At 49.7% G+C, this 18,676-nt stretch overlaps 1 protein-coding gene across 1 annotated transcript; it reads left to right on the plus strand.

Annotated features, from left to right (window-relative positions):
• The first annotated feature begins 710 nt into the window (after positions 1-710).
• acsl3b (acyl-CoA synthetase long chain family member 3b) lies at positions 711-18,236 on the plus strand. The gene is made up of 15 exons (XM_083689710.1): positions 711-900; positions 5,178-5,881; positions 6,352-6,529; positions 6,931-7,040; positions 7,328-7,466; positions 7,688-7,838; positions 8,071-8,194; positions 8,522-8,593; positions 9,057-9,196; positions 9,762-9,934; positions 10,553-10,627; positions 10,831-11,022; positions 13,213-13,327; positions 13,563-13,720; positions 14,131-18,236. The coding sequence occupies exons 2-15, from the start codon at positions 5,531-5,533 to the stop codon at positions 14,286-14,288; spliced, it is 2,136 nt and encodes a 711-aa protein (XP_083545836.1). The 5' UTR covers positions 711-900; positions 5,178-5,530; the 3' UTR covers positions 14,289-18,236.
• Positions 18,237-18,676: the final 440 nt, after the last annotated feature.

Below are 18,676 nucleotides of genomic sequence, written 5' to 3' on the forward strand. Positions count from 1 at the left end.
CATTTCTAATGTGTTTATGAAGCCACTGGACGCATGGGACGCTTTTAAAGGTGTTGCAGCGAAGTGTTGCACTTATGAACTTTATCTTTTGTTGATGCCTTGGCATTTATCTCATTTTATTTTCCTCCTTCTGGGGGTGCAGAACAATAGACCGAGTGGTACTATTTGTGTTCACAAAAAGTCAAAAAGCACAACCAGAAAATAACATAGCATTTTAAGGAATAAGCCCGATGAGGTTTGTCGCGCCTATTTTTAGGCAACAATAAGTAATTTATTGCTTATGCTCATTATCACTTTCATTATAACGTCCCAGGCACATCGCCCTAGAGTGCAAAGCTGTGTGAGGAAACACGATTGAGTGGCGGAAATAGGTTGTCGAATGTAATATCATTTTATGCTCTGATTCGTCATACATTGTTCTCCACATTGTGGCACACCACATTAGGACTATCTATCGTTGTATTGAGGACATCACCAGCGGCGAGACCCCCCCCCCCCCCTCTCTCTCCCCTCCCCCCCCTCTCTCTCTCCCCTCCCTCCCTCCCTCCCTCCACCCCCTCCCCTCCCCTCCCCTTCTCTGACCGCCAGTAACCCCGCTGACATCACGGCTGCCTCGAGCACGCGCCACCTTCAGCGGTCCAATCGCAGGCAAGAGGACTGTCTTGACAACGTTACCATCACTTCCGGGCTGATAACAAGGGCCGGCGATGCCCGCAGATTTCCTACTCCAAAAAAAAAAAATTGCATCGTTTAATTCACAGATTAGCCCTCCATCGATTCACAGCCATAGGCAGAGGCATAGGTTTCTGATGCCCGTGTGGGATCTGATGCGGAAAGGACCGGCGGCAGACGATTTGGATACGTTCGTTAGAGACGCAGCAGGAGTAGCTGGTGAGAAAGGTGAGAATGCATTGTCTGGGCTTTTGCAGATGTGCTGCGATGTGATGTTGTTAGCCAGCCGGGAGCTAGCTCGCTCTATTCCCAATGTTATTGTTTTTTTCGACGGGTAATTCAACGTTGTTCGATCTTTGCTAGCTAGCTAGCTTGCTGAGTAAGACCGCAGCTTAAATCCCTCCAGTGATGCGAACATGATATGAAAGGACTATTTTCGCACAGTGAACTAGCGGCAGTGATTTTTTTTTTTTTCATCATTGGCGCTAGCTGCTACCTAGCTTGCGATAGCCACACCGCTCGGCGTTCCTCCCCTCTCTCAGCTAGCTTCTGTGGCTAACGTTAGCTCGTCGTGACAACATCTGCGAAGCGTTAAGACCGGCGAAAATGGACCTCGTGGTCGTGTGGTTTTCTAAAAGACTGTTCTCCCCCACGCTTTGGTTTTGCTGCATATCGTGTTTATTAGTAAGTAAGCCGAGTTGGTCACATGGCAGTTTCGATAGGTTGTAGTCTTCTAGCCGGTTAAGTGCTTTATTTATTTATTTGTTTGTTTTAATCAAGCTTCCATAGATTCGGAGAGCCAGTCCATGAAGAACAACATTAGACAGCAGAGACGTGTTGCTGACAGCTGTGTCTCTTCTCCATCAGCCCAGACGACTTGGCTCCATCCTGACCCTCCTTGAAGTCTCATGTCTTTGACACATGTTGTCTGTCTCCATGTCTGAAGTGCTTATTTCCGCCCTGTTTATAGAGTAGACAGTGTGTGTGTGTGTGTGTGTGTGTGTGTGTGTGTGTGTGTGTGTGTGTGTGTGTGTGTAGATGCCATGGTATTATTAACACTGATAAGGTCTGAGCGAGAAGAGCTACCTCTTAGAGAAACGAGATGTTATCAGGTTGCAAAACCGAGAGACAACAAGCCACTACAGATGTTTACTCTGTCTCCCTTTCTCTCACTCTCTCTCTGTGTGGAGGAATGTTGTGGTGTGTGTGCTGTGGAGGTCAGATGGTGGTATGCAGAGTTCGTATACTTTTCACACACACAGAGTCTTTTCAATGGCGACTGAGTGTTCTGTTCTGCTGCTCTCCGGGAAGGAACAGTATATATGCCATTTAGCTGACGCTTTTATCCAAAGCGACTTACATTGCAGTGAGTGCATCCATTTCAGTACATATGGTCCCAGCAGGAATCAAACCCACAACCTAGGCGTTGTTAGTGCCATGCTCTACCGACTGAGCCACAGAGGACCACAGTAGCAGACAAGAAGCATCTTCACGTCAGCCTTTGTAAAGGACCCGGAATCCTAGGCCTCCGGCCGACTCGTTATTCTCATCCTACATCATGGTTTTGAATTCTAACTTCCAAGCCTAATTGTTTCTGTTTGCTTAAGCAGCCTTCAGGCCTGCAGTCAAAAGACAACAGCCGTTAATAGCTTCAGGGTCTACCTGGAGATGAAAACCTGACCGGGCACTATCAGGTGTGTCCCGGTGTGTGTGTGTCCTTTCATTTGACAACCGCAGTAGGCAGAGGGTGGACCTGTATTTCTGGTCTGGAGTCAAGGAGACGGACCGAGACTGATTTGAATGAGCCGTGAGACGTTCGCTGGCCTTGTCGAACCTGTACTTGACTGAATCCGGCGAACCATTGTGTCTACGTTTCCATTGATGCAGAAAGCAGAAGCCCTGGTGTGAGGGTGGCTGAAACCGCGGAGTGAAAGTGGCTGAAGGTCACGGGTTAGTCGTATGTCTAGCTTTGCTTCCCACACAACTTGCAAGCGTAGCAAGCATGAGGTTGAGACAGATATTTTTGGGGCGTGTGTGTGTGTGTGGGGGGGGGGGGGGTCTGAACTGCACTGCACTAGGCCTACTTTCTGGAGCCGATTCACTTGGGAGAAAAAACTAGGCCCTAGCCTAGATCGTATTTATATTTTGTTGCCTGAAGTCCCAATCAATGTATCATTGCTTTCAATGTGCCACTGACTGAGCGGACTTCCTATTTCAGAAGTTGCTTCATGCCGATAAGAGCCCGCACTTTCGGCGACATACAGTACCAGACAAAAGTTTGGACACACCTTGCTGAGAGTGTGCAAAGCTGTCATCAAAGCAAAAGGTGGCTACTTTGAAGAATCTAAAATCGAAACTATATTCTGGTTTGTTTAACACTTTTTTTGTTTACTACATAATTCCATATGTGTTCCTTCATCGTTTTGATGTCTTCAATATTAATCTACAATGTAGAAAAGAATAAAAAATAAAGGAAAACCATTGAATGAGAAGGTGTGTCCAAACTTTTGACTGGTACTGTACAGTCGCAATAATACCACTGAGGCTGTTATCTCAGTAAATGATAACAGTTTATCGCAGTACTTACTGCATGGTAAAGATGACCAGATAAGATTCCTAATCTCGTAAACAGTAGCGTTGGTGCTCTGTCTGTAGTGGTAGAAGAAAAGAAAATAGAATTTTTCCTTCCCAAGAGGGAGTGTGTTATTGCAGCAGAATCATCCATGAAAATGAAACAAACATTTGAACATCAAAAACCTTGGGGGGGGGGGGATTGGCTTTGGCCAATTGGCCACCCAGAGCTGCTATGTATACAGGTTTCTGCTCCACCACAGCTTTATACACGCACACACACACACACACACTGCAGCCCTCCAGGACTGATGTGGTTCACTCTCATGCAGTCAGGCCCATCCGGTTGTGGGTTGGGAGTGCAGGCAGCAGATGGCGGCTGTTGCTACAGAAACAGGCTCATTCTGGCTGTGGTGGTATGTCTGTCATTACTGGAGCAGTGTGTGGGGGGGGCGGCAGCAGCAGAGTGGTGCAGTGCTGCAGGTAAGATGAATCAGGTAGCCTGGCTCTGGGGAGATACTAGGTTTGGGCCAGTCAGTCACTACCATCAATAATTGGCCTACCTGTGCCCTGGGCACCCAGCCATGAACTCCTGGCTGCTGGATGTCCGTCTAGCCAGCCAGATTTAGGGTTAGGGTAAAATGTTCATCGTGTCTTCTGGGTGGTGGTGGAGTTAGACCTAGCACTTTATTGATACCCCCGACCTCCGACAGTGAGAGATTCCTCCCGAGAGAGAGGTCCTACTAGCATTCTCACGCTAGCATGCTAACCCCCCCAACCCCACCCACCCCTGTACAAACGAGGCTTCTAAACCTCCACCAGAGCGCTGAGGAATGTGTCACCACCGGTCGCTGCAGATCAGCCGACCGGCAGAGTTCACGGCAGAGTTCACGACAGAGTTCACGTTGCACGTTGACCCTTTTTTAAGATGCCCTAGAAAGAGTGAGCTCGATCAGATTTTAGACGGTGGTTCCAAACCTCATTACAGAGAAGACAGTTCACTTGGCACTAGCTTACCAGCTAGCCCCCCCCCCCCCCCCCCCCCGGGGAGGGTTGGAGGGGCTAACATTATGTTTGCAAGTATGGGTGGTGGGGTGGAGGGGGGGGGGAAAGGTGATGGGTGGATAGAGTTGTGTATTTTGAAACAAGGGCTTTACCCCCTACGAAAACCCTCCAAAAAGGACCAGGCCCCATTTTGTTTGTATTGGAGGCACACGCAAGAGAAAGTAAAAAAAAAAGGCAGAAATGGATCAATTCTTGTGGCCGTTTTTTGTTAACGAACTCTGGAAAGGAAAGAGTAGGCTGACGTGTGTGTGTGTGTGTGTGTGTGTGTGTGTGTGTGTGTGTGTGTGTGTGTTGTTCCTGCCCTCCCCTTGGGCCAGGCAGAGGAAGTGGACAGAAATAGTGCTGACCAAGGGGGAATGGATAGGACATTGGCCACTGCCTCCTCTCCAGATCCCAAGCACTGACTTATCACCACTAGAAGTGGTGTGTGTGTGTGACGCAATTGTGTACAAACACTGAAAACAGTAGTAGTGTGTTTTATGTGTGTGTTGTTTTCCTGTCCCTGACTCGACACCTCGGAGCTGGCTGGTGCATAGATGCACACCAACACCCAGGGCTTGTTTTGGACCTCTCTCCAGGCTCACAGTGTTCAGGCTTCATCCTCTGTTTAAGAGGAGGGGGGGTTTAGGACGTGTTTAGGACTGTGTTTGTGTGGTCTGATTACTGCCAGGATCAATGCTGATCAATCTGCCTGTCTCTCTGTCTCTCTGTTTGTCTGTCTCTCTGTTTGTCTGTCAGTATGTCTCTCTGCCTCTCTGTTTGTCTGACTGTCTGTCTCTCTGTCGGTCTGTCTCTCTGTTTGTCTGTCTCTCTGTCTGTCTGTTTGTCTGTCTGTCTCTAACATGTGCTCCGCTTCCCTTCCCCTGCAGGTGAGCCGAGTCTTCTGCCCAGGGGGTCTGTCTGTCCGTGCTGACCTCCACAGGACCAACCGCCTGCACGCGAGCAGGAACACCACCAGCCTCTGAAAGTCATCCCTCCCCCTGTCCCTCCCTCCTGCCCCCCCCCCTCTCTCTCTCACTCCATCAACACCTGCCTCCACACCAGAGAAGGAAGCCCCCAACCATAAAAAAAAAAACACACTCTCATCGACGGCGAGAGAGGAGAGAGAGAAGTGTTTTGGGGTGTGTCCCTCGCATCCCCCCCCCCCCACCCCAAGCCCCCTCTACCACCCTCACCCGCCCACCCAGCTTGGCTCCCGCCCCCCTCGACGACCTTTGACCCGATGAAGCTCAAAGAGGACATGAACCCCCTGCTGCTGCAGGTGTTCCGCTCGGTGGTGTGGGTCTACTCGGTCATCACCTTCCTGCCGTGGTACCTGTTCTCGGGCGCCGGCGCCAACCTGGAGCGGGCGCGGCGGGTGAAGGCGCGGTCCATCAGCGGCCGGCCCGCCGGCCCCTACCGGGCCACCAACAGCATGCAGAGGCTGGCGGCGGGCATGCACCCCGGGGTGGACACGCTGGACAGGGTGTTTGAGTACGCCACCCGCCGCTTCCCCCAGAGGAACTGCCTGGGCACCCGGGAGGTGCTGAGTGAGGAAGACGAGGTGCAGCCCAACGGGAAGGTCTTCAAGAAGGTGAGGGGGGGTTGTGGGGTGGGGGGGTAGAGGGGGTTGGGGAGGGGGGGTGTAGGGAGAGAGAGAGGGAGCGTTGGGGGGAGTGGAGAGGGGTTGGGGTGGGGTGGGGTGGGGGGGGGATTTGAGCTCTCTTAAGGCATTGTGGCTCACGAGGTGGATTGGGAGGGGAGGTCTACTCCTTGTGAGTGGCTTAAATACGAGGTTTTGGCCAGATGGATGACGGATGGGGGGGTTTGTGTGTGTGTGTGTGTGTGTGTGTGTGTTCTTTCGTGGGTCCTTCAGCCGTTTGCCTCCAAAACACACCTCCTCAGTCCCACTTGCAGTTGCACTGAACGTACATCAGAGGGCGCTGGTTGACTGTGCGTTAAGCTTCGGGAGTTTTGACCGTTGGTCAAGACCGTGACGAGTGATTGAATCATACGTGTGTGTCTGTCTGTTTTTGTGTGCGTGTGTGTGTGTGTGTTCTCTAGGTGATCCTGGGGGAGTATAACTGGACGTCGTACGAGGAGGCCTACCAGGCAGCGGTGTCTTTTGGCAGTGGGCTGGCAGCACTGGGCCAGAGGCCTCACTGTAACATCGGCATCTTCTGTGAGACCAGGGCCGAGTGGATCATTGCAGCGCAGGCCTGCTTCATGTACAACTTCCCATGTGGGTGGACACACACACACACACACACACACACAGAGGCTCACTCACCACACACACACACACACACACACAGAGGCTCACTCACCACACACACACACACACACACACACACAAGCTCACTCACCACACACACACACACACAGAGGCTCACTCACCACACACACACACACACACACAGAGGCTCACTCACCACACACACACACACACACACACAGAGGCTCACTCACCACACACACACAGGCTCACTCACCACACACACACACACACACAATCAGTTGCAGGATCATTGCACTACAGGTTTGCTTCATGTACAATGTAAGTGGTTACGTTGTAGACACACACACACACACACACCCTTGCTGTGAGAGTTGACTAACCCCCCCAGTGTGTGTGTGTTACAGTGGTCACCCTGTACTCCACTCTGGGCGGGGCAGCCATCGCCCACGGTCTGAACGAGACTGAGATCACCCACATCATCACCAGCAAAGACCTGCTGCAGAACCGCCTCAAGGTGGGTACCTCACCTCCACCACAGTCCTAGGATAGGGCTAGGACAGGCCTAGGGCAGGGCTAGGACAGGCCTAGGACATGCTATGTCACTCGAATATACAGAAAGATGCGTTGCAATGCATATCCTCCAGAACGCAGAAAGCCACTATCTGCAAAAGGTTGAATTCACGACCAGAGGATCCAACAGCAGATTTTGACTCATCCGTCATTCTCTCTCTTTCCTTCCTCCTCTCTCTCTCCCCCCCACCCCACCCCCTTCCTTGCCCTCTTCCATGTTCCCCCCCCCAGGCCATCCTGTTGGAGGTACCCCGTCTGCAGCATATTATCGTGGTGGACAGGAAGCCAACCAGCTGGCCCGGTTTCCCCAGGGGCATCATGGTCCACAACATGGACGCCGTGCAGGAACTGGGCTCCAAGCCAGACAACAGTAAGTGTGTGTGTGTGTGTGTCTGTGTGTCTGTGTGTCTGTCTGTCTGTCTGTCTGTCTGTCTGTCTGTCTGTCTGTCTGTAACAGCTGCCATAATATGCCTGTTAATATACTGTATGTGTTCCCTCTCTAACGTGTGTCTGTGTGTCTGTGTGTGTGTGTGTGTGTGTGTGTGTGTGTGTGTGTGTGTGTCCTCCCTCCCCTCCTCCCCCCCCCCATAGTGGCGTTGGCCCGCGAACAGCCGGTACCCTCTGACATCGCTGTGATCATGTACACCAGCGGGTCGACGGGCATCCCTAAGGGGGTCATGATCTCCCATAGCAACATCATCGCTGGCATCACGGGCATGGCCGAGCGCATCCCCAACCTCAAGTACGCAGCAGCACGCCTTCTCTCTCTCTTTGTGTTTAACTCTCTCTCTCTCTCTCTCTGTAACTTTCTACCTCTCTCTCTCTCTGCCGTTCTGTTTCAGTTCTATTTCTTCAAGATAACACTTTTCAGTGTCAACAATGTTTTGGTTTCTGTCCGGGCAGTGAGACAGACACCTATATTGGTCTGTGTTGATGTGGTTGATGGTAACACACGTGTTGTTTCTGTCTGGCAGTGAGACAGACACCTACATCGGGTACCTGCCCCTGGCCCACGTCCTGGAGCTGAGTGCAGAGCTGGTGTGTGTGTCTCACGGCTGCAGCATCGGCTACTCCTCACCTCAGACACTAGCAGACCAGGTGGGGGCGCACACACACACACACACACACATACTATCGCTCTCTCACACACACACACACACACACACACTATCGCTCTCTCACACACACATACACACACACTATCGCTCTCTCACACACACACACACACACTATCTCTCTCACACACACACTATCTCTCACATGCACATACACACACACACACTATCTCTCTCTCTCTCTCTCTCTCTCTCTCTCACACACACACACACACTATCTCTCTCTCTCTCTCACACACACACACACACACACACACTGCTGCTACATGTCCTCTTGCTCATACCACCCTCTCTTGTCCACCTCCCCCAGTCTACGAAGATCAAGAAGGGCAGTAAAGGAGACACCAGTGTGTTGAAGCCCACCCTGATGGCAGCTGTCCCGGTAAGACTTGACCTCTCACCTCCGTCCTGTCAGCATCAAACACACATCTAGCCCGACTGTTCTCCTAACAGGGGGGTTCTCCCCCAAAACAACGGAAGAGCCTTTCTGCACCACGCTGTGAACTTTGCCGGTGTTTGCCACTATGTCAGACATGTCAAAGGCAGATGAAACCGTGTGTTTAGTCACGACAGAGTCACTGTCTTTGATCGCCAATGACGTTGTTGTTTTGTTAAAAAAAACTAAAAGTGAAAGCGTGAGGATGTTCCTCCAGTGAATTCTGCTTTTTTTAGCTGGTATTTTTATGTGCTTTTTGACACGGCTCTGCGCGAGTTGGGTTTTTGATCATCTCTGTGTTCATTCTCTCTCTCTCCCCCTCCCTCTCTCTCTCCCCCCCCTCTCTCTCTCTCTCTCTCTCTTTCCCTCCATCCACCCCCCCCCCCCCCCCTCCCTCCCTGTGGTGTAGGAGATCATGGATCGTATCTATAAGAATGTGATGACCAAGGTGGAGGAGATGACCAGCGTACAGAGGACCCTCTTTGTGCTCGCCTACAACTACAAGATGGAGCAGATCTCCAAGGGTTACAGCACCCCTCTCTGTGACAGGTAACACACACACACAAACACACACACACACACACACGACACAGGGAAGTACACACAGGCAATGTGGAACGATGGATAAAGGAACTTACATTCTCATTAGCTTTCTCTTCCTCACACACACACACACACACACACACACAGCACACACACAGCACACACAACCAATAAGCTGTAGATATTGCTGCAGGCATTGCCTCAGGGGTGTGTTAAAGCTGCAATATGACGATGAGAGGGGGAGAGAGAGAGATGAATGACTGGTTGTGTTTGTCTTGGTGTTATCGGCATCCTCTGACTCACTCTCATCTCTGCTCTCCCTGCCTCATCTCATCTCCTTTCTCTCTCTCTCTCTCTCTGCCTCCTCCTCTCCCCCCCGCGTCTTCTCTCTCTCCCCTTCTCAACACTCCCTCCTCACCTCCCTCCCCCTTTCTCTCTCTCTCTCTCTCTTTTTGACGCTCTCCTGACCTTTTCCACCCCCCCCCCCTCTCTCTCCCTCCTTCTTCATCCCCCCCCTTTCCCTCTCTTTCTCCCCCCCGCCTCTCTCTCTGCCCCCCCCCCCCCCCTCCAGTTTGGTGTTCAGGCGCGTGCGGTCGTTGCTGGGGGGGAACACGCGTGTGCTGCTGTCGGGCGGGGCGCCCCTCTCCGCCGCCACGCAGCGCTTCATGAACATCTGCCTGTGCTGCCCCGTGGGCCAGGGCTATGGACTCACCGAGACCTGCGGCGCCGGCAGCATCAGCGAGAGTAAGAGAGGGAGGGAGGGAGGGAGGGAGGGGAGGCACAGTGTTGTGTGTAGGGTGTGTTGTCCAGGGATACGGAACCCTCGCCATCAGCGGGAGGGAAAGAAGGAGGGGGGGGGGTGTCAGGGTGTGTCAGGGTTACACCCTCACGGGGACCTGCGGAGCTGGCAGCGTCGGAGGGAGGAGGAGGAGGAGGAGGAGGGAGAGGTGAGGAAAGGAAAGGAAAGGAGGGAGGTGGTATGTAGGGTGGGCCGTGCCGTGTGCCAGAGCTCACGGCCTCACCGAGACCTGCCGAGCCGGCACCATGACCGAGAATAAGAGATAGAGGGGGAGGAGGAGGAGAGGGGGATGGAGGGAGGGGGGAGAGGGGGAGAGAGGTTGGTATGTAGGGTGAGTCAGGGTTACAGCCTCACACCTGCGGAGCTGATGAGCTGGCAGCATCAACCAGAGGAAGAGATGGAGGAGGGAGGGAGGGAGGGAAGGGTGTTATGTTGGAGTTGTGAAGGGATGACTGCATTAAAGCCAGGGGTGTATTAAGCTGCAATATGAGTCAGGCCTTTATCTGTTGATGCCACGCTCATCTGTGTGTGTTCATGTGTGCGTGCGTGTGTGTGTGTTTCAGTGTACGATTACAGCACAGGACGGGTGGGCGCTCCGCTGGTCTGCTCTGAGATCACCCTGAAGGACTGGGAGGAGGGTGAGTGAGGACTGGGACTGGGAGAGAGAGAGAGAGAGAGAGAGACTGTGTGTGTGTGAGAGAGAGAGAGAGACTGTGTGTGTGTGTCTGGAGTTAGGTACTGTGACCATCCATTTTGGGACCGACCCAAGCTTTTTAGTGGTTTATATTCTTGCTCTCCTCCCTCTCTTTCCTCCTCTCCTCTCCTCTCCTCTCCTCTCCAGGTGGCTACTACAGCACAGACAAGCCCAACCCCCGCGGAGAGATCGTGATTGGCGGGCCCAACGTAACCATGGGTTACTACAAGAACGAGGCCAAGAACCGCGAGGACTTCTTCCTGGACAACAACGGCCAGCGCTGGTTCTGTACCGGGGACATCGGAGAGATCTACCCTGACGGCTGCCTCAGGATCATAGGTGAGGAGCCAGGAGAACCGTGTGTGTGTGTCTGTGTGTGTGTACACTCACCGAGCACTTTAGTGACACTGCAGTCATGACAGCAGTGGGAAGCTCGTTCCACCAGCGGGGTGCCAGGACAGTGAAAAGCTGTGACTGAGTAGACCGAACACACCCACGAGCACTTTATTAGGAAGACTATACTAATACTGGGTAGGGCCTCCCTTTGCACTTTATTAGGAAGACTATACTAATACTGGGTAGGGCCTCCCCTTGCTCTTTATTAGGAAGACTATACTACTACTGGGTAGGGCCTCCCTTTGCTCTTTATTAGGAAGACTATACTAATACTGGGTAAGGCCTCCCTTTGCTCTCAATTCCTCAATTCTGTTGGAAACATTCCTTTGAGATGTTGGAAACATTCCTTTGAGATTCCGGTCCATGATCACATGATAGCATCACGCAATTTCTGCAGATTTTTCAGATGCACTTTCAAGCTGTGAATCTCCTGTTGTACCACATCCCAAAGGTGTTCTATTGGATTCAGATCCAGTGACTGGGAAGGCCACTGAAGAACTTTTAACTTAGGAAGAGTTCAGAAATCAATATTTGGTGGAATAACCCTGTTTTACAATCACAGCTTTCATGCGTCTTGGCATGCTCTCCACCAGTCTTTCACATTGCTGTTGGGTGACTTTATGCTACTCCTGGTGCAAAAAATTTGTTTGATGGCTTGTCACCATCCATCTTCCTCTTGATCACATTCCAGAGGTTTTCAATGGGGTTCAGGTCCGGAGATTGGGCTGGCCATGACAGGGTCTTGATCTGGTGGTCCTCCATCCACACCTTGATTGACCTGGCTGTGTGGCATGGAGCATTGTCCTGCTGGAAAAACCAATCCTCAGATTTGGGGAACATTGTCAGAGCAGAAGGAAGCAAGTTTTCTTCCAGGACAACTTTGTACGTGGCTTGATTCATGCGTCCTTCACAAAGACAAATCTGCCCGATTCCAGCCTTGCTGAAGCACCCCCAAATCATCACCGATCCTCCACCAAATTTCACAGTAGGTGCGAGACACTGTGGCTTGTAGGTCTCTCTGGGTCTCCATTAGACGACCAGGTGTTGGACAAAGCTGAAAATTGGACTCATCAGAGAAGATGACCGTACTCCAGTCCTCTACAGTCCAATCCTTATGGTCTTTTGCAAACCTCAGCCTGGCTCTTCTTTGCTTCTCGTTGATGAAGGGCCTTTTTCTAGCTTTGCACGACTTCAGCCCTGCCCCTAGGAGCCTGTTTCCAACCGTCCTCGCCGTGCACTTCACCCCAGCTGCCGTTTGCCATTCTTTTTGTAAGTCACTTGAATGTTGAGTGACATTCGAATGAGTTGGCGGTCATCCCGGTGAGTGGAGAGTCGTTTTTGCCTTCTGCCGGTCTGTAGCTTTGTTGTCCCTAATGTCTGCTGCTTGATCTTGTTCTTATGAACCGCAGACTTTGAAATTTTAAGGATGGAAGCAACCTGATGCTCACTGTATCCCTCTGCCAGTAAAGCCAGAATTGAACCCTTCTTTTCCTCACTCAAAACGTTTCTTTTCAACTCTCTTGGCATGGTCAGTAGTTATTTTTTTATTCCAATTACTTTTGAGGTACTACTAGCACTGTTTTTGCCATCCAGCTGGTCCTATTGCAAGAGGATAGTGATGACCACAGCAGTGGTTTTTATACTTTTCCTCATTAAATAAGATTTGGTTCAGGTTCAGTACCTCATTAAGTAGAATGTGGTGTGCCTGTATTGGAATTCAACAGACACTGGAATGGAATGGCTGCCATACATGTGGAGATGCTGATTTAAGAAACATTTTGAGTGGTCTCTTAGTTTTTTCCACAGCTGTATATATGTGTGTGTGTGTGTGTGTGTGTGTGTGTGTGTGTGTATGTGTGTCTAACTGTATGTGTGTGTATATGGGTATGTATATGTGTCTAACTGTGTGTGTGTGTGTGTGTATATGTGTCTGTCTCTAACTGTATGTAACTGTGTGTGTGTGTGTATGTGTCTGTCTCTAACTGTATGTAACTGTGTGTGTGTGTATATGTGTCTGTCTCTAACTGTGTCTAACTGTGTGTGTGTGTGTGTGTATATGTGTCTGTCTCTAACTGTATGTAACTGTGTGTGTGTGTCTCTAACTGTGTGTAACTGTGTGTGTGTCCTCTGTAGACCGTAAGAAGGACCTGGTGAAGCTGCAGGCAGGAGAGTACGTGTCTCTAGGAAAGGTGGAGGCTGTGTTGAAGAACTGTTCCCTCATAGACAACATCTGCGCTTACGCAAACAGGTAACACACACACACACACACACACACACACACAGTAAAACTAAGGGTACCCCCCCTCCTCTCTCTCTCGCCCTCCTCATTCTTGAGTCAAATACAAAACAGTCCTACTAGCTCCTATTCATATCGCTAAGTACGTCAAATGATCATCGTAATGCATTTCGCCAAATGAAATATTAAACCCCTCCCCCTCTCTCTCTCTCTCTCTCTCTCTCTCTCTGCCCTCCTCCCCCCTCAGTGAAGAGTCGTACGTGATCAGCTTCGTGGTGCCCAATCAGAAGCAGCTGATGGTGCTGGCGGAGCAGAGGCAGGTCCGGGGCAGCTGGGAGGAGATCTGCAACAACCCCGAGATGGAGAGAGAGGTCCTCCGCATCATCACGGAAGCTGCCATAGGAGGTACGAGGGAGGGGAGGGGAGGGGAGGGGACGGAGAGGAGAGGAGAGGAGAGGAGAGGAGAGGAGAGGAGGGAGGGAGGGAGGGAGGGAGGGGTCCTCAGCATCGTCACTGAAGCTGCCATAGGAGGGGGGAAGGGAGAATGAGGTGGAGCTAGAGGGGGAATGGGGGGGGGGGGGGGAGACTTTAAGAACCATGATTAAGGTTTCATGAGATGGGAAGGAGGGAATCAAGAGAGAAATGTGAAGTTATCTTTTCCCTCAAGTATGACACGAAGGGCAAAACCATGTGTCGTGATGTCGTGTTTGAAAAGGCCTGCCCGTCTTTGTGCGTGCGTGCATCTGTGTGACGTCAGACCACTGTTCTCTAAACACCGTCTTCTCTCTCCTCCTCTCCTCTCCTCCTCCCCTCAGCTAAACTGGAGTGCTTTGAGATCCCCAAGAAGATCCGTCTGAGTGCTGAGCCCTGGACCCCGGAGACAGGCCTGGTCACAGACGCATTCAAACTCAAACGCAAGGAGCTCAAATCACACTACCAGGACGACATCGAGAGGATGTATGGCGGAAAGTAATACACACACACATACATGCGGTTTACACACTAACACAAACACAGTTACACACTAACACACACACACACACACACACAAACACAAACACAAACACAAGGAGCTCAGAAGCCACTAGCCGGGACGACATCGAGAGGGTGTAAGGAACACACACTTTTACTGTACACACACACACACACACACACACACACGGAACGACCCTAGCACTTCTTCCTCCTCGTCTTGACTTCCCCCGCGACCGATTGCGATCAAACGGGAAGTCAACTTGAATCCACTGAAGAACTTTCCGTAGTCCAGACCAAATAAGGAAAAGGGAGGGGGCAGAGGGAGGAGCTGGCACTAGGTTAGCCCCTCCTCTTCTCTGACAGTTTAGGCTGAGGTCATTGTGTCGCTATGACGACCGAGGCGCTACCGAAGGACGGAAGGTCCCGCGGCAACTCACGCCGAGACGCAGGAAATGACACGCTTGTACAGAAGACTGCTGTGGCTCGATGTCCATGTGTTCCCCCTCCGCCCCCCCCCCCGCTTCCCCCTGCCCCCCCCCCCCCCCCCCCCCCCCCCCACACACACACCCACACTCCTCTGCTCTCCTCCCTCTCTCCTTCCCTCCTTTTTCTCTCCTCTTGGCATGGTCCTGGGGCTGTCGCTTGTAGTGCAGACACGTGATAGGCTGCGGTCGCCACCGTGCCTCCTCCTATCAGAAGGATCCTCTGGGTTAAGTCCACGTCCAGGTTTGAATCTATGCAGGGATCTTGTGTGTTCTGTGATTGGTGCGGTGATGATGATGACGATGATGATGATGTGTGTGTTTTTTTTTTGTTTATGTCATGTTGTTGTTGTTTTTTTTGGGGGGGGTGTTTGGAACCCCCCCCTCCCCCCCCCCCCCCCCCTGTTTGAAGAGCGTCTGGTGTCTGAGAGGAATCAACGTCGCTAAGCCATGAGAGATTGAACGCCAAAAAAAACGCGGTCTTGATTTTGCTTTCTTTCCTGAATTTTTCTGAACATTTTTTCTTGTTTTGGATGTTGTTGTTGTTTTTTTTTTATAAAAACTTGACACTTATTTAAAAACAATTTGTTCATTTTTTTTTTTGTTGTTTGTGAATTATTTTCCTTTTCCCCTTATCTGCCTACGTCCCAAAGTTGTTGTTTTTTTGTTTAGTTTTCTCTCTTCTAAGAGTATGTGTTTACTGCATAGACTAGATGAAGTCCTTCTTATACTCCACTGTTACTCTGCTGTTACTGTGCTCTGGTAGGGGATGGCGCCCAGGGGGGGGCAGGGGGGCTGATGTGCCTGGGTTGGCTTGGTAACCCTCCATCTCTCTAGTGATGGAGGAGGCGTCCGCAGGTGGCTACACAACCACCTGGGCCGGGAGTTGTTCCTGACACACTCTGGGTCCTGATTATTTTACTACTGGTAGGGTGGGGTATGGGGTCAATATCAGGAACAACTCCTGGCCCCTAAGACTGGGTGAGCTGGAGTGTCGTGTCAGTTGTCAGTAGAGATCAATAGGCTGTCTGTCGATCGTAGGGCTCCTTGTTGGCAGTGTCTCTATGCTGTCAGTGAACCAGCAGGGAGCAGTCTCAGCTGTTGCAAATATGAACCAATATGAGTAATGATGTGTGTGTGTGTGTGTGTGTGTGTGTGTGTGTGTGTGTGTGTGTGTGTGTGTGTGTGTGTGTGTGTGTGTGTGTGTGTGTGTGTGTGTGTGTGTGTGTGTGTGTGTGTGTGTGTGTGTGTGTGTGTGTGTGTGTGTGTGGTAATGTTAATCACTCCCTCTGCCCTGAGCCTAAGTTCCCCCACGTCTCTGCCCCTGATTGCCTTGGTATCTCGGTTAGTTACTTTTTTTCAATGTTCCTGCTAGACCGGGTCTTTGGGTCCACACACACACCATGGAGCCACCATCTTGTTTGGGTTCCATTCTGGTTCCAAGGAAAACCATACAACCACGTTGATTGTCTGTAGCTCAGCGGCCCATTATCCATGAAGCCTTTCCACACCTGCCATGTATTCCTGAAACGATGACCAATCGCACGGATGTTTCCAAGGGAACGAAGCCTAGTCCAGTCGTAGCTTGCCTTGTTTTTGATAGCGGTGTGAAAGCTGTTGTTGTTGTTGTTGTTGCTGTTGCTGTGTGTTCATAGACCTCTCTCTCCCGATTCCTTTTTGGTAAAACAGTGCATCCTATATATTTTTTTTCATAGCTCTAGTTACTATTATCTATGAATATGAAGTACAGATTGAATGTGCAATATTTATACACAAAATTAAAAGAACTATGTAATGGAAAAATGCACAGATAAAGCCCCTATATGAATGTGTGGGCCTGGTTATGTATTTTGTTTTTTTCTCCACCACCTAAATGTACAAAATGAATTCTAGAAGAGTCCAGACAGACAGATGGACAGACGCTGTTACGGAAATATGTGTGTGGCCTCCCTTTTTTCTTTTTTTAAGGCTTGTGAAAGTGCTGTGGTAATTATTGGTCCAATGTACTGGGTTAGGGTTAGTGAACATATTGATATTTGGTCTTGTAAATGGGTTAGCATGATTTTAAGAAGAAGAAGTGGCCACCTAAAAAAATGTATCCAAGAACTTGAATATGGGGATTAAGAAAGAAGCACTGCAGGTGAACGTTTGGGCTGACAATTCTCACGTTCCTTGCAAATACACTCCATATAATATATTGCGAAAAAATGTATTCCTGAAATAAAATCCAAGATCAAAAGACTGTAAAACCATGAAGGCCATATGCATTACTGGATGCTTTGTATGCAGATTGTTTCATGTGTATGTATGATATTGTGCAATGTCGGTGAGAGGAACAACTTGGATTCGGTCAACTGCCATTCAATATGTTTTGACATGTATTAACAAAACATTTTTTGGTTTGTTTGAGATATGTGGTGGTATTTTTCTTGTGGGCATCAATAACTGTTGCATCTATACAGTCCCATTTTATAAGCCTTGGCTGATAACTGCTCTAATACAACATTCCAACACTTGATTCATTAACAACTTTGGGCAGATTTCCAAGTCGGATGCCAGCCATAATTATAATGTTACTTAGACTGGTTCATTGGAATGCTATCTAATCAACGATAATATGTAGGTTATGGCGAAATGTTTCAACAGTGTACTATAACTCCATTGATGAAGGTCACATTAATTTCAGCATTGATTCTGCATTTTCGAAAGCTAATTCTATTTTAACACAACCAGACTTGACTGTATGAAGGCTGATATTCTTCGGTCAGAGATGTCCAACAACTTTTCATTTTTAATTTTCCCATTCTAAAATAACTGTCACTGATCCTGTCACAAATTGGGACCAAAAGGTGTCCTTCCCTTTTTCTTTTACACTCCTTCCTTCCTCGCATTTCATTGGTTCTTCGTATTGAGCTCCCAACCAATCTCTGCTCGGTTTGCTGCTCTGTGTATTCCAGGCTTTTTTGGGTGGCAGGTTGCCTTGTAAACACGATTATGTTCTCTTAATGGTTCATAGGAAATATACAAAGTGCTTTTGTCCGACTTTTTCTTTGTACGGATATAGGCTTACACACGCATGTCGTAGTAGTGATTAAATACATCCTTGTGAACTACTGCTGTAATTAGGGACAAGACATGATGTGTGGTGTACAGATGAATATAGCCACTCCTATTGTAACTCATGCTGTAAATATGTTGGGAGGGGAGGGGAGGGGTAGATGATGATGATGATGATGATGATGATCAAAGTTCATTGAAGCTCTACCAGTTGTACAGTGTGTATTACCTCTTTTAAAACCTGTTTAATCTTTCTTATTGACCAGTTTTTGGGGTCTTTTTCCTTCTTGTTTTGTGTGGGTTATAATGGGCCCTGTGTCTTGGGCTGTTTGCAAGTGTCTTCTTCCTTATTTATTTGTAATTTGGCCTTGGAAAATTATGTCATGAAAATAAAAGTTTGTGATTGGTCTTAACGGTGTCTATTCAAGCTTTGTTTCTCTCGTGGTTACCATGGGGATTATCGTAGGATGTTAATTCCTGTTGACACGCCTTGTGAATGAGAATGTTTTTTGCTATCAATGAGAAGTGTTTGTGTGTGTGTATTACACACCTATGCGTTCTATCAGGCATTCCATTGTGTGAGTAACACGATCGTTTGATTAGAATTGTGTCCTGAAGGGAGCGTTTCTATGGCAACCAAGGCCAGAGGAAGTGTGTGTGTTTGGTGCGAGTGTGTCGATTCATTGTGATGCTTGATGAATTGATAGGGACAGAACAGCCTGTTCTCACATGCTTAGTTACGTATTCACTCCATCACAACCGCGTATCACACTCGAATCACACTCGTATCACACTTCACTCTAGTGAAGGTGAAGGTCCTGGTAGTCCACGCCCTGTCGACTACAAC

The sequence above is a fragment of the Argentina silus genome (assembly GCF_951799395.1).
Source record: "Argentina silus genome assembly, chromosome: 18".
Classification (NCBI taxonomy): domain Eukaryota; kingdom Metazoa; phylum Chordata; class Actinopteri; order Argentiniformes; family Argentinidae; genus Argentina; species Argentina silus.

Excerpts from the sequence above, each read along its gene's own strand:
- acsl3b (XM_083689710.1), top strand. The coding sequence starts at position 5,531 with ATGAAGCTCAAAGAGGACATGAACCCCCTGCTGCTGCAGGTGTTCCGC. Across the intron at positions 7,839-8,070 it reads GAGCGCATCCCCAACCTCAA|TGAGACAGACACCTACATCG; the intron begins GTACGCAGCAGC and ends TCTGTCTGGCAG. Across the intron at positions 13,721-14,130 it reads CACGGAAGCTGCCATAGGAG|CTAAACTGGAGTGCTTTGAG; the intron begins GTACGAGGGAGG and ends TCCTCCCCTCAG.